The following is a 15,006-nucleotide window of genomic DNA, read 5'->3' as shown; positions in this document are numbered from 1 at the left end:
ATGATTTTATTAAAATGTCTGCATGGAGAAGAACATTAAAATATACATAAAGGTCAAAAACAGCCAGATCCCTTTTTCAGGAGTGTTGTTTTGGAATTCGCAACAACTATGTAATTTACACATAAGTGCAACTTTAAGTAGACAAACCATCAGCTTGCTTGTACCTGACTCCCTGCAGTGACAAGTTTTGAAATTTAGGGCATGCTCACCCTCTCCAACCTTCTATCTGCAGATTTGATGGTTCTATCTAACTTTTCTCAAGGCTTCCTGCGAATTCCTTCTGTGCTAAAGCTGGGCTTTAATGTGACCACTGACGGTTAAGCCACATAAATGTGACATTTCAGTGTTTTGGTTTAGTAAGTACCATTAACTGGAGAACTGAGCATTGTGAAAGGACCAAAAAAAAAAAAAAAAGCAAAAAGAGAAATAATTGTTTGGCACTAGACCCAAACATCGCCAGCTTGCAGAGTCAACTCATTTTCTTATATTTCTTGCCTTCTCCTAGGTCATCTCAGTGGTCAATGTTTTTGAGAGCTGAGGCATCTTTTTCCTGGTACTTTTTCAATCATGAAAATTAGGAGCATAAGGTAAAATTTTCTAAGTCTTCACAGATCCAAAAACTTCCTCCACTTGTCTCCATAACTTATTATTTGCCTGGGTACAAAATTACAGTTTGAAATGAACTTTCCCTCAAAACTTTTAAGATAGTATTAAATACTTAAGCAATGTCTAAGGTCTACTAATGTTGAAGACAACTTATTTCTTCCTTAGCATATTTTTAGGATTTTGCTCTTTAACCCTGGAAAATCTGAATTAAACCAGGATGTCAAGGTCTTTTTTCATCTATCCTAGTGTATACTGAGGGCTTGTCTTTTTTCAGCTCAAAGAGAATTTCTGCCATTATTTACTGAACAGTTTCTAAAACTGTTAAAGATGAGAGATTCTGGGTCTGTCCTCCAAGTGCCCTAACTTCCATCAATTTCTCTTTTGGGGAGATTCCTTTGCCTAATTCAGGTTAAGTGGCGTGGTTCTTAGCCCTCTCCATTTTTACTTCAGTACTTTCGAGAAGTTCAAAATGGCTAAAAATAGTAATACGTTGACCACCGCTCTTCTGAGCAATCTGTTCTTGTTTGAAAACTGTATCACCCTCTTGAACTGGAACACACTGAGCCCTCTATTCCCACAGTTACTTCCTCCTACAAAGTCGTTGATCTATTTTGTTCATGCTCTTAAGTTTCTCAAAACACAAGTGAGACCTGGTTGCTGGTTCATTATTTATGAATAAAGACTAAGTTAATCTGAATAGGTAGCTAGCATGAGTTTCTTCTGCACTAGTATAGGTATTACCCCAACCCACCTCTAAGAAAACGGACAACGGCCACTATGTAAACAGGTGGACTGTTCCATAAGCGAGTTCCCCACAGGTGCCTGGACACGGAGCCGCGGAGTGGCTGAGATTCCCAGCCACACAGCCGAAGGAGGTCTCTCTCTGAGGGGAGGAAGGTGGAAGGCTTTCAGAGTTCCTCTAATACTCCTCCTACCCGCTTCCTCCGTCTAACATGGACACCTGATGTCACCTCGAGCTCTGTTTCTCGGTCAGATCTCTCTGCTTCCTGTAAGAATACATATCTGGTTTTACTCTAAAGATGAGATGCCCCCACCACTTGTGGTCATCAGCTTCAGCACACACTAGCAGCTCCTACTACGAGAGCATCCTTTTCCTGATTCCACTTTCAGCATCCAAAAAATGCAATGCAAATGGAAGGCCACACATGGTCACACTCCATGTGCATACTTACACATGCATATGAATACACAGGCACACCCAAGACTACTAAAACCTGAATGTCAAACGATTTACTCTTTTAACACTCACCCCAGTTCACTGAACTACAATCTTACAGCTGAAACAAGTGGAAAAATACTAAGCTCACAAGTATTCAACACACGATGACAGGAGCTCCAAAAATCAAACACATGACACTTGCCATTATATACTAGTTTAAAGCGCCATGTATTATAAATACATGAGACTATCAAAGCCTTATATTTTCAAAGTAAATTAAGCACAATGAAGTGTTTGGCCACATTTTAAACTCCTGCTTCTCACAGGAGGTCACACAAGAAATTCAGGATGTTAATAAGAGAAGCAGGAGGAAACATTTTTAAATTTAAGCTAAAGGGACAGGGAGGCCTGGTATGCTATAGTCCATGGGGTCACAAAGAATCAGACACAACTCAGCAACTGAACAAGTTAAAGAATTATCTGAAAAAATGCTAAAGCCTAACTTTAACATGTCAAAGAATTTCTAAAATCGCTATTTCAACTTTCCAAATCTCGCCAGATTTCATAAAACGCTCAGTCATGTAAGCCAATTCAGACAATACCTTGAAGCTTTCCAAAGTCACGCCACTCCTTTGCCTAAACTATTCAAAGGCTTCCCGACCATCTCAAGAGAGTCCAGAGTCCTCAACCCTAGTTTCCTGAGTCACTCGGCTTCCATTTTCTCTCTTCACTTCCCTGCGCTCCACTCCCACCACGATGGTCAGCCGGCACCTCTTATGTCTCGAGCCTCGTCCCGTCTCAGGGCCTTCCTACAGCAGCTCTGGGTCTGGGCTGCTCCCTGCCCTCCTCCCCTACTGTCACCAGCCGAACTTTTGCTGAGGCTTTGACATGTCACATCCCCCGGCCACACCCCCTCAGGCCCCTGAACATCACGGGGCTTGTTTTAAGGCAGGGGCCCCCTACCTCTGGGATCTAACGCCTGATGATCTGAGGTGGGGCTGGTAACAGAAATAAAGTGCACAATACATGCCATGTGCTTGCATCACCCCAAAACCCCCCACCCCGGTCTGTGGAAAAACTCTCTTCCATAAAACCAGTCCCTGGGGCCAAAAGGGTTGGGGAACAGTGGTCAAGGGAAAAGGAAAAAAGAGAACGAGAGCTGCTATCGCCGTCACCCGTTCCTTGTACAGGATCACATCTCCAAAGGCCGGGTGGAAAGCTCACCCCACTACTGCACCCTTGGCCCTCAGCACTGCGCCTGCACTGAGCAAATGTTCCATACATTTAGTTCATGATTTAGCATCTATCATCTCTGATCAAGGCCTAGTGTCTCAGGAAAGGTGTCTACAAATTCTTGCAGAAACTGACTGTCTCGGAGCAGTCCCAGGGCTTCCCTGATGGCTCAGTGGGTAAAGAATCTATCTGCGATGCAAGAGATGCAGGTTCGATCCAAGGCGGGGAAGATCCCCGGGAGGAGGAAATGGCAACCCACTCCAGTATTCTTGCCTGGGAGACCCCATGGACGGAAGAGCCTAGCAGGCTACAGTCCATGGGGTCACAAAGAGTTAGACACAAAGGAGTGACTAACACAGAGAGGCCCCAAGAAACAGGTATGAGCACCTACCAAAAGGAAATTCTACTGCCATAGAGACAAGTGCAGTCAGTCAGCAGAGCTGCGAGCAAAGCAGTCAACAACTGCTTTGGGAGGATCTGTTTTGTTTTTTCTCATTAGGGTAGATAACAAAATAGCATATCAATTATGTCTTCATTATAACAAATGTTATGTACTGTCATGTAAGTTATTGCTTATTTTAATAAATAAGCTTATTTCTAATCATGGTAGAAATGCAAAACAACACTAAACCAAACAGAAACACATGCATAATTGGCAAAATAAAAGCAAGGGCGATTGTTTAGGAATATCTGGCAAATAACATATCCATGTTGCTGGATATAAACGGATGGAAACTGAATTTCAGGGGAACACAGTCTCTATTAGTGAGTCACTTCCTGTACTCAACATCCTCCCCAATAATGAGGCACACACGCTGGAGCTCTCCTGAGTCCCGAAGCAGAGCGAGGCTGTGATGGAAGCACACGGCCATGATGATGCGGCTTTGATTTCCAGCATGGAGTGATAACAGCAAATGTCAAGAGACCCTGTCTCCATACAAACATTTCAGTGCGATTCCAGATTACTTCTCCAACAAGAAAGGGAACCCTGTACGAAGCTTACCTAAAATGAACCGCATGGACTCAGTTTTAATTTTGTGTTCTGAATTTGACAAGAGCACCTCAAGACTGGAAACACGAGCTGATGGAGATAGCATCTCCGGCCACGCAAGGAGAAACTGGACAGGCTCCGGGAGGCAGACACTTGATAAGTTTCTTAACGTCTCAGTTCAATCTGTGTGGCTTTTGCTAACGAAAAAGGCCACCTTCAGAGCACTGGGTTAGCTGACAACTTCCTTCTTCACTGGCTAAATGTAGAGAGACACGCTCCATCATAACAATGAGACAAGAATGGGAACTGATGTCATATGAAGATAAGAGGAAAAACTCCATAAAGAAGCAATATCTCTTCACTCTTCACATTTGCTTAGGACATCATCCCAGGGGAAATAGAGACAGTCACAGGGAAACATGACCCAAGATGGCTAGGTGTGCAGGGTGACACTGTTGGTGAAAACTATACCCGTGCTCCTCAAGTGAGACCTGTCCTGATTCAATAGCTATGGACATCCAAGAATCTTAAGGCAAGATAAGCTTTTATTAACTGGCCCCATATTAACTGAGCCACATTATTGGGTGGCTTATTCGTATTACTTAGATAAACTTCTTGATCGTTATTTGGTTATTTAACATCCCAGTCTCATGACATGGACTTAACAAAAGATTCTAGATTAGCCTTATTCCAATTTAGGATATCATGTGAGTTAAAGCTACCCGTGAAAGTTCTATGGGTATTTGGTATTTATATTCTAAGGGGTGGGGGAAGTTGACAAGAATGAAGACAAGTATGTCAGAAATGGAATACAGATCTAACAAGAAATAAAAGGAAAGGATATACTAAAGAGGTCCTCTTGAATTTTCTACTATTACTGAATAAACTATACTCGTAAAACTTCCATTTGAGACCCCTAGCTGTACCAAACATCTTTATTTATAGGTAGAGAAAACAGACTCACCCCCCAGCGGAGGAAAAAAAAAAAAACACTATTCATTGTCTATAAATAACCAAACTAAGAGGATTCCCTGTATTTTTGGTTCAGTCTCTAAAGAAAGAACTACTTATTAGGAATGTGTCCATATAATTACATAGCACTTCCCATTTTTCAAACTAAGTTCACATTCAACATGTCCTGAAATCTTTCTAATAGCCCTGTGAAATCTGTTAGATGGCCCCGCTCACTAGCAAGACACTAGAAACACGTGACGTGCCTGACTACAGAGCTCTGTAGGGCTGAGGCACTAGGAAGCGCTGCATCTACTAGATCAAAACCTCCCCACCACATTCCTTCATCCCACCGTTAACAGTGTCTACTACATGTCAGGTTCCTTTCTACAGCTGGTAAGACCCACAGAACAGAGTCTGTCCTTGGGCAATTTAGATACAACCCTGGTCTCAAAGAAGATGGTCAGTGATGTTTGTTAGGTGAATATCCTGATGATTCAAGAGAGAAATGAAGTCTAAACAAAAAGCAAACACTTTATGACTGAATTACTTGAAACTTCTAAAATACATGGCACACATTACTCCACTTGACCATGCATGCTATTTTATAAATAAAGTTTAAGTTAAAACAGTAATTTCTGATGCCAGTTAATTAGTTGTAACAATTAGCTATAATTACTCTAATAAAAATTCTTCAGTATGGAGGATTAATTGTGGTTTCTTCTCTATTCTCTTACAAAACCACTCTAGAACTGCAGCTAACCCAAGTCTAAATCCACATGGAACATCGAATAGGAGAGGAAATATTATCAGAGTAAGAAGAATCATTTTATTTAGAATTTAAAAAACCAGATAAACATTAGGTGATGGACCCAGTTGGGTTTCAACATTCTGACGGTCCACAGCGGAGGATAAGCGAACAAGGACCTGGAAAAGCTCTGAAACTGAAGGTACAGGTACCACAGAGGGTAGGTGTTCTACCCCACCCTACCCACAGGGATTCTATGGGAGCAGACACAAGATGACTGATGCAAAGTGTATGGGAAAAGCACCAAAACCTTGGGATCTCTTTCTGGCTCATGCAGCTGCTCCTCTCCTGCTTTATCAAAGACAGGTTTCATCACTTAAACTGAAACCCAAAGCTGCTAGATTTACGATACTTCACACAAATAAGGGTGCCTTACGGAAAGACAGGAGGATCAAGAGACTACCTGCAAACTAGCTTGTAAACTTCATGAGGACAGACTTCAAATATGTTATGGGCACTTTTGGATCCCCATCACTTACAATGGTGCCCAACACATAGCAGGTCCATAATAAATACGTGGCAAGAGTTTAGCAGATGAGCTTTTTAAATCTTCAAGAAAGTAGAATACTCCCCCCAAAAAATCAAGAATTAAAAAAAAAGGAGAGAAAAAGATAAAGTCTGAACACCAGTCTAGGAAATTCAGCATCTAACTGAAGGAGTAGCTAGAAAGAAAGAATAGAGAAAACTGGAGGGGCGGGGTGATTGCAAAGAAGCAATGCATGAAATTTTACAGAGCTAAAGTTTCCAGATTAGAAGTGCCCACTGTCTAGCACCAAAAAAAAAAAAAAAAAAAAGGCAATTTCAAAATCCCAGGAAGAAGACATTCTAAAATATCCAGTGTATTTTAAGCAGAGAGATAAAAAATGAGAACAGTATAGGACTTCGACAGCAATCCTCAAGCTAAAACATAATGTGACACTACCTTCTCAACTGCTGGGAAAGGTTTCTAACCAAAAAATCTAAATGCAGCCCAAAGAACAATCAAGTGTGAGAGACAGGTGCCACAGAGTCGCTTTCAGACATATGACATTCTCAGCGTTTACCTCCCACATAGCCGCTTTCCTCTCCTGGTCCCCACAAAAGCAACAGCGAATACACTTCACTAAACTAGGGAAGTTAAGGAAAAGGAAGCCTCCGCTATTAGCAATATGATGCAGAAGACACGAGGCGGAATTCCCAGGATGAGGGCAAAAGAAGTCCCACCAAGACAGATGCGCACAGGCCTACAGAGAACAGGTACGGCTGTGGGGAGAACGGAGGGCTCTACCAGGAGGAAGAGTTGAACCAAGTGAAAACCCTTGGTGGGTGTCCATATCTAACCGTACTGCGAAGGTTTCCTTTGGAGAGTCCGAGGATAAATTAATTACAAAGGTCACTCACTCTAGGAAAAACAAAGTTAAATGCAACAAAAAAGAAACAATGATAAAATATTGCATGGCTTAGATATGACTCTTGCTATCATCATCAGTACTGATGTATCCTAAGACTGGTAAAAGCTACATGGGAGACTATGCCGAGAAAAAGAATGGCTGGGGAGGGTGAGAGGTGGGAGTTAAAAATGAAACCGTCACCACTCAAAGTAGAAAGCCAACCAATAACGACTAGACTGAGGCAACAGCCATAAAAGCACCGAATTTAAAAAGAGGGTAGACAACAAAACCACAAGAGCTTTTAAGAAACTGCATCTGGGTAATAAAATGGGCATAGGACAATGGGGTGGGAACTTGCTATTTCCCTTATTACATCTAGAGGACTAATACTTACTAAACTACAGACCTATTGTGCAATATAACATATTAAGCTTCAAAAATTGTTTTTCATCCATTGGACCACCTATTCTAATCCATTTCTTATCTCACAATGGGATTATGGATCATGGATCTTTGGAACAACAGCATTTAATGTCACAGCAAAAGAGGATTTAGATTTATGTACAAATTTAGTAAAAGACTAATTTTGGATTTGAAAAGCTAGTTCTCTGCTCAAATACTTTCATGTGAAAGTTAAATTACACTATGAATAAAACTGTAATTCATGTCCTCCTGACCTCACGATTCTGCTTGAGCCCCTTGCCAATGAAACGAAAACTAGATAATAAGGCACTAGATAAAATCTAGATAATATCTAGATAAAATATCTAGAGTGAAAAACTAGATGAAAAACTAGATAATAAATTCTAAAATCTCAAAAACCACCGATTAGGATTATTTTTCAGCTGCAGTGTTACACTGTGTTAAATCACGTTGTGTGCAAGTGAATTAAAGCAGGGTTGGCAAACCTATAACCTGGGTGGCCCAAATCCATCCTGCCTTTTTTTTTTTTTAATAATGCCACCAACTATGAGTATTTTTAACCATTAAAAAAGGTAAAAAGCAAAATTTTAAAAACAGTATATTTCTCGACACATGAAAAAAAAATACCACGGAAACTCAATTCTCTGTCCACAGCCTTGTCCGCTAATGTCTGTATACACAGCTGTTTTCTAGGATGGCAGAATTGGATGGCCCACAAAGCCTAAAATATTTCCTGTCTGATCCCTTTCATATCGTTGACCCGTGAACTTAAAAGGATTCTAATTCTGAATTTTATTTTTATTTTATTTCAAATGAAACTGAGCCAAATGCATAGATGAAACCATACACACAAGTCCTGGAATCAGAGGTGTCTGAATAAGGAAACTTAGGGATACAACCCTTGAAAGAGAAAAGCCCAGGGAGTTTGCTTAGGGCCAATCAGGAAATGGGATTAGAATTAAGAGCAGAGTCTTGGCCATCCTCTTATACATGCATCTGTCCCCAAAGTTTTAACCCTAAGAAAAAGAAATGCATAAAGCCAAATGGCTTGTCTAAAGAGGCCTTACAAACAGCTGAAAAAAGAAAAGAAGCAAAAGAAAGGGGAAAAGGAAAGATATATCCATTTGAACGCAGAGTTCCAAAGAAGAGCAAGGAAAGATAAGAAAGTCTTCCTCAGTAATCAGTACAAAGAAAGAAAGGAAAACAACAGAATGGGAAAGACTAGAGATCTCTTCAAGAAAATTAGAGATACCAAGGGAACATTCCATGCAAAGATGGGCACAATAAAGGACAGAAATGGTATGGACCTAACAGAAGCAGAAGATATTAAGAAAAGGTGGCAAGAATATACAGAAGAACTATACAAAAAAGGTCTTCATGACCCAAATAATCATGAAGGTATGATCACTCACCTAGAACCAGACATCCTGGAATGCAAAGCCAAGAGGGCCTTAGGAAGCGTCACTACAAACAAAACTAGTGGAGGTGATGGAATGCCAGTTGAGCTATTTCAAATCCTAAAAGAAGATGCTGTGAAGGTGCTGCACTCAACATGCCAGCAAATTTGGAAAACTCAGCAGTGGCCACAGGATTGGAAAAGGTCAGTTTTCATTTCAATCCCAAAGAAAGGCAATGCCAAAGAAAGTTCAAACTACCACACAATTGCACTCATCTCATACGGTAGCAAAGTAATGCTCAAAATTCTCCACGCCAGGCTTCAACAGTACGTGAACCATGAACTTCCAGATGTTCAACCTGGTTTTAGAAAAGGCAGAGGAACCAGAGATCAAATTGCCAACATCTCTTGGATCATCGAAAAAGAGAGTTCCAGAAAAATATCTATTTCTGCTTTATTGATTATGACAAAGCTTTTGACTGTGTGAATCACAACAAACTGTGGAAAATTCTTAAAGAAATGGGAATACCAGACCACCTGAACTGCCTCCTGAGAAATCTGTATGCAGATCAAGAAGTAACAGTTAGAACTGGACATGGAACAACAGACTGGTTCCAAATCAGGAAAGGAGTACGTCAAGGCTATATATTGTCACTCTGCTTATTTAACTTATATGCAAAGTACATCATGCCAAATGCCAGGCTGGATGAAGCACAAGCTGGAATCAAGATTTCTGGGAGAAATATCAGTAACCTCAGATATGCAGATGACACCACCCTTATGGCAGAAAGTGAAAAAGAACTAAAGAGTCTCTTGATGAAAGTGAAACAGAAGAGTAAAAAAGTCGGCTTAAAGCTCAACATTCAGAAAACTAAGATCATGGCATCCGGTCTCATCACTTCATGGCAAACAGATGGGGAAACAATGGAAACAGTGACATACTTTATTTTCTTGGGCTCCAAAATCACTGCAGATGGTGACTGAAGCCATGAAATTAAGACACTTGCTCCTTGGAAGAAAAGCTATGACCAACCTAGAACAGCATATTAAAAAGCAGAGACATTCAATGTATGACAAAAACCACTACAATACTGTAAAGTAATTAGCCTCCAACTAATAAAAATAAATGGAAAAAATAAAAAAATTTTTTAAAAATCTGAAAAAGAATGGAAAAAATAAAAATAAAAAGCAGAGACATTACTTTGCCAACAAAGGTTCATCTAGTCAAGCTATGGTTTTTCCAGTAGTCATGTATGGATGTGACAGTTGGACCATAAAGAAAGCTGAGTGCCAAAGAATGGGTACTTTTGAACTGTCGTACTGGAGAAGACTCTTGGGAGTCCCTTGGACTGCAAGGAGACCCAACCAGTCCACCCTAAAGGAGATCATTCCTGGGTGTTCATTGGAAGGACTGATGCTGAAGCTGAAACTCCAATACTTTGGCCACCTGATGCAAAGAACTGACTCATTTGAGAAGACCGTGATGCTGGGAAACATTGAAGGTGGGAGGAGAGGGGACGACAGAGGATGAGATGGTTGAATGGCTTCACTGACCTGATGGGCATGCGTTTGAGTAAGCTCCAAGAGTTGGTGATGGACAGAGAAGCCTGGCATGCTGCAGTCCATGGGGTCACAAAGAGTTCGACACGAATGAGCAACTGAACTGAAATCCTTTGTTCCTACTCCACTCTTCAAACTTTCTATTACTACATCACTTATTTTCGTTTTAGTTAAAATGCTAGTAAACTTGCTGATTTCTAATTTGCCCTTCCCCATAGGTGACTCAGTGGTAAAGAATCCACCTGCCAATGCAGGAGACTCGGGTTCAATCCCCTGTTTGAAAAGATCCCCTGGAGGAGGAAATGGCAACCTACTCCAGTATTCTTGCCTGGAGAACCCCAAGGACAGGGGAGCCCTAGTGGGCTCCATTTCATGGGGTCACAAAGAGTTGGACATGACTGAGCATAATATATTTAAAACAGATGTCTGTCCCCATTTTCTGTTAACTATGCCAGTAAAGCAGTATGGACTACTACTTAAGACCAGTCTTCAGTGTCAGGGAGACCCAGGCCCTGGCTCTGCTTCCAAGGACCACTGTGTCCTCATTAATACTGTAAACTTCTCTAACCATCCCTTTTCTCACCCCTAAAAGTGAGTGGAGTCACTGCCTCAGATAAGCACAGTTAGAACACAATGAAAGACGTCAAGAACTTAATGTTCTGAGTGTCCGAATTAAAAGCTCGAGAAATGCTGTCTTATCATGTCCACATTTTATAAGCATTCGTTACCCTTCAAGAGTTTCATAGGCCATGTTCTCAAACCTCAACGTGCTTAAGAATTGCACTCGTGACCATGTCAATGTAGATTCTCTTGGCCCTACTCCCAACAACTCTGACTCTTTCATCTGGAGGGTTAAGATTAATGCTTCACCCTGTTTTTAAGCTCCAGTGTGATCTGGACATGAGTGATCCATGGAATAAAGTGTTCCTTGATAATGAAACTGATACCAAGAGCACAGGAAACAAGCAAAGTCTCAGTAATCACAGCCTTAAGTACTAGCCTCCTTTATCAAAATAGCCAAGAGCTGAGTACAGCTCGGTCCTTTTGCTTTTTCTTTCCCTGATTTTTTTTTTTTTTTAAATATATGTTGGGCTCTATAATTAATGTTACATAGAATATGAAGACTATCTCATAGTTTATAAAGGTTAGGACCAGTTACACATCCAAGTAAACATTTAGGGAACTCAAAAGGTCTGTACCCAGATCCAAGTGGAACCCCAGTTTGCTATCTTGGAATTCAGCCACACAATCTTATAACCAACTGAAGAGAATGTAAGAGTGACCCATTTTATTTAGTGGCATGTTTGTAAACAAAGAAAAAAATAGAAAAATCGTATGTATTCCCACAACACTAACTAAAAGGAGCTGAAAACAAGCACAAAACTAAATACATTCTACACTGAGTTACTCTTGCGTAAACATGTGAGGTGAATTGCATGCAACGCCCGCCGCTCAGGGTAAGGCATTTCAGTTAAGTGTCTGCTCCAAAACCGGCAACAAGACCCAGTGGACAGGCAGGGGTTTGAGGAGGTGGGTAGACGGTCGCGGTTACCTTGCTCCAGCCTAAAGCACAGGGAACGCCTTGCCGCTTCCATCTCCGGAGTCGGGTTATCTAGGACATGTCTACACCACTGCAAAGGGCTCAGGGATTTCTCTGATGACAGGAATGTCTTTGAAGAGCCAACGTACAACCTTAAAAAGAGAAATCTACATTATAGGGATTATATAGCTATATGGAGATTACCTCTCTTCTACTTGAGAAAACAACATGTATTTAACAGCTTCTATAACTTAACATTTAATTACTGCAAAATACCAAAGTTATTTTTAACCGACAAGCATCCCTGAGTAGAAGATGACACCTTCTGTAGCTTGGTGGCAAGGAGGACTTCAAAAACCTACGGAACATTGTCTCAGCAGGTCAGAGATCTGAGGCTTTTGTTACTGAACTGACCGCGAAGGGGCCACCATGATGATTTGACCAGCTCACTTGTATTTCTGGAAATGAACATTTTCATCTCATCTCTTTGATGACAGCATTTTCTGTGACCCTGGGCTAATGCATATAAACATGATGTGGCAAACAAGGCAAATCTGATTTGCATTTTAAAAAATAAGTCTAAAAACAAATGAAAGTCAGCTATGTGTTGATTCTCTCAACCCTTAAATATATCAGGTATGTCCCCTATCTCAGATCTATACTAAATTTGGTAGATCCTTACTTCCCAATTAAAACTTGACCACTTTCAAAAATCTGTTTTGTGAAGAGCTCACTCCAGCACCCACACTACTATACAGAAGTGGGCAGGATAACCACCCAGAGGCACTGCATATCGTAACATGGATTTTTCTCTCCTGGATGTACTGTTCAAACGTACATTTTAGAATATTTTCCAGTGATAAGGGCAATACAAAAAGCTTTATCTCCAGGTTTAACCAGCAGGTGACTAAAAAAAGGAAGAAAGAAAATTACAATCACAGGCTCCAGTAATTGACCTTGCTATATAAAGCTGTATTCTAATTACAAATCTCATTAAAGTAAAACTCCTTCAAGCAAAGTTACCGTAATTCTAATGTGGAGGTATTCCTGAAATAACATACTTCGTTATTCATTCTTTTACCTTACAGTCTGGTCCACCACCTATTAGAGTAATTTATCCCAGATGGTTGGGGAATGTACTATTTTATTGTAATAATTATTATAAGTTAATAATAATAAATTATTAATAATAATAACTAAATTTATTATTATAATTTTAATATAGCAAATTACCCTTACAGTTCATGGTTGGCAAGCTTTTTTCTATAAAGGACCAGCTAGTAAATATATAGACTTTGGGGCCACAGTCTCTGTCATAACTATCTAATTCTGTCTCTGCACCCCAAAATTATCAGATGACAAATAGTAAGTATGGCTATGTTCCTATAAACTTTATTTATAGATACAGAATGCTGAATTCCCCATAATTTTCACATGTCACAAAATAGTATTCTTGTGATTTTTTCCAATCATTTAAAAATGTAAAAATCTAAGCTGTTCAGCTAGATTTTAAACCAGGCAGTAGGTCAAATATGCCCATGGTTTGCTGACTCCTGTTAGAGAGGAAGGTTCTAAAATATCTCTTTCAATCAATTTAATAGTACTCCTAATATATCATTATTCCCTTAGAATGTGGCCCACAGTCCTGCCTTCATTGACAGTCTATTGGTTAGTTCAAAATTCTTATTCCCGAGTCACACCTTGGCCTGCTATGGCAAGATGATTACCCAAGCTATGTGGATCCTTGCCTTTCACCCCTCCTTGCTGTCAGACCCCTGAACTATTACCGCAAGGCTCTCTCTAAGCCCCTAGGTAAATGTTAGTCTAGGCCAGTTGTTTTCAATCTTTGACGTATCAAAATCTGAGGATTCGTTAAAACACAAACTGCTAACACCTGATTATTGCAGGCAGCTCCAACCTACCATATTCAGTAGGCCTGGAGTGAGATCAAAGAATCTCAACGTCTAACAAGTTCCCAAGTAATGCTGATACTGCCGTCTGGACTCTACCTTGAGAGGGATGTGCTGGGCTGAGCCAACTGTGCCAATTCCATTAATCCCATCGGCGTAGGTACACACCCTGGACATACTGTGCAATAAAAACTAAGGGGAAATACTTTGATGGGCATGTGAGCAAGTTTCTCCTCATGTTTAAATGGGTCACAAAAGACCCAGTTATGTTGCCTACATGTGCACTTTAAAAATAAACACACATGTTAAAAAAAATAACATAAAGAGAAACAAAACCTACTCACAAAGAAAAGCCAAGGCCCAGAAAGTTCCATTATCTAATTCTACCAGTATTTGAAGAACACCACTTCACAAATTCTTTCCAAATAATAGAAGAGAGAGTCACATCCTAACAGTCTATGAAACCAGCATAGCTATGAAACCTGATACCCAGACCAGATACAGACATTACAAGGTAAGAAACTAAAGACCAGCACCCCTTATGAACACAGAAGCAATAGGTCTAAATGTTTTAGCGAATTCAGTACAACCATATGTAAAAGGAATACATCATTACCAAGTGAGATTTATCCCAGGAATGAAAGGTTGGCTTAACATTCAAATATCAGTGTAACTTACCACATATACTAAAATAGAAAAACCATATGATAATCTCAAAATACAAAGAAAAACATATGACATCCATTCCTGATAAAAACTCAGCAAATTGGAAACAGGAGGAAACATCATCAGTCTTATTAAAGACATCTACAAAAAAAGCTTGGAGAAGGAAATGGCAACCCACTCCAGTATTCTTGCCTGGAAAATCCCATGGACAAAGGAGCCTGGCAGGCTACAGTCCATTGGGTCGCAAGAGACGGACACTACCACCACAAAAGAAGGCTCCTTAACGGTGAAAGACTAAACACTTTCCCCTTAATATCAAGAACAATACAAGGTCTGCAGGTTCTGGCCACTGCAATCAGGCAACAATTTGGC

General features: G+C 40.4%; 1 protein-coding gene across 2 annotated transcripts in view; it reads right to left on the bottom strand.

Moving 5' to 3' along the window:
* Window positions 1–15,006, bottom strand: part of SLAIN1 (SLAIN motif family member 1) — a 54,886-nt gene that overhangs the window by 27,794 nt on the left and 12,086 nt on the right. For both annotated transcript variants that reach the window (XM_065901921.1, XM_065901922.1), the window contains exon 2: window positions 12,071–12,210. In XM_065901921.1, coding sequence (XP_065757993.1) covers window positions 12,071–12,210 — 140 coding nt within the window. The remainder of the gene's footprint in view (window positions 1–12,070; window positions 12,211–15,006) is intronic.

This window comes from Muntiacus reevesi, chromosome 11 (assembly GCF_963930625.1).
Source record: "Muntiacus reevesi chromosome 11, mMunRee1.1, whole genome shotgun sequence".
NCBI lineage: Eukaryota > Metazoa > Chordata > Mammalia > Artiodactyla > Cervidae > Muntiacus > Muntiacus reevesi.
Note: the sequence above shows the minus strand (reverse complement) of the source record. Positions and strands in the feature narration are given on the sequence as shown.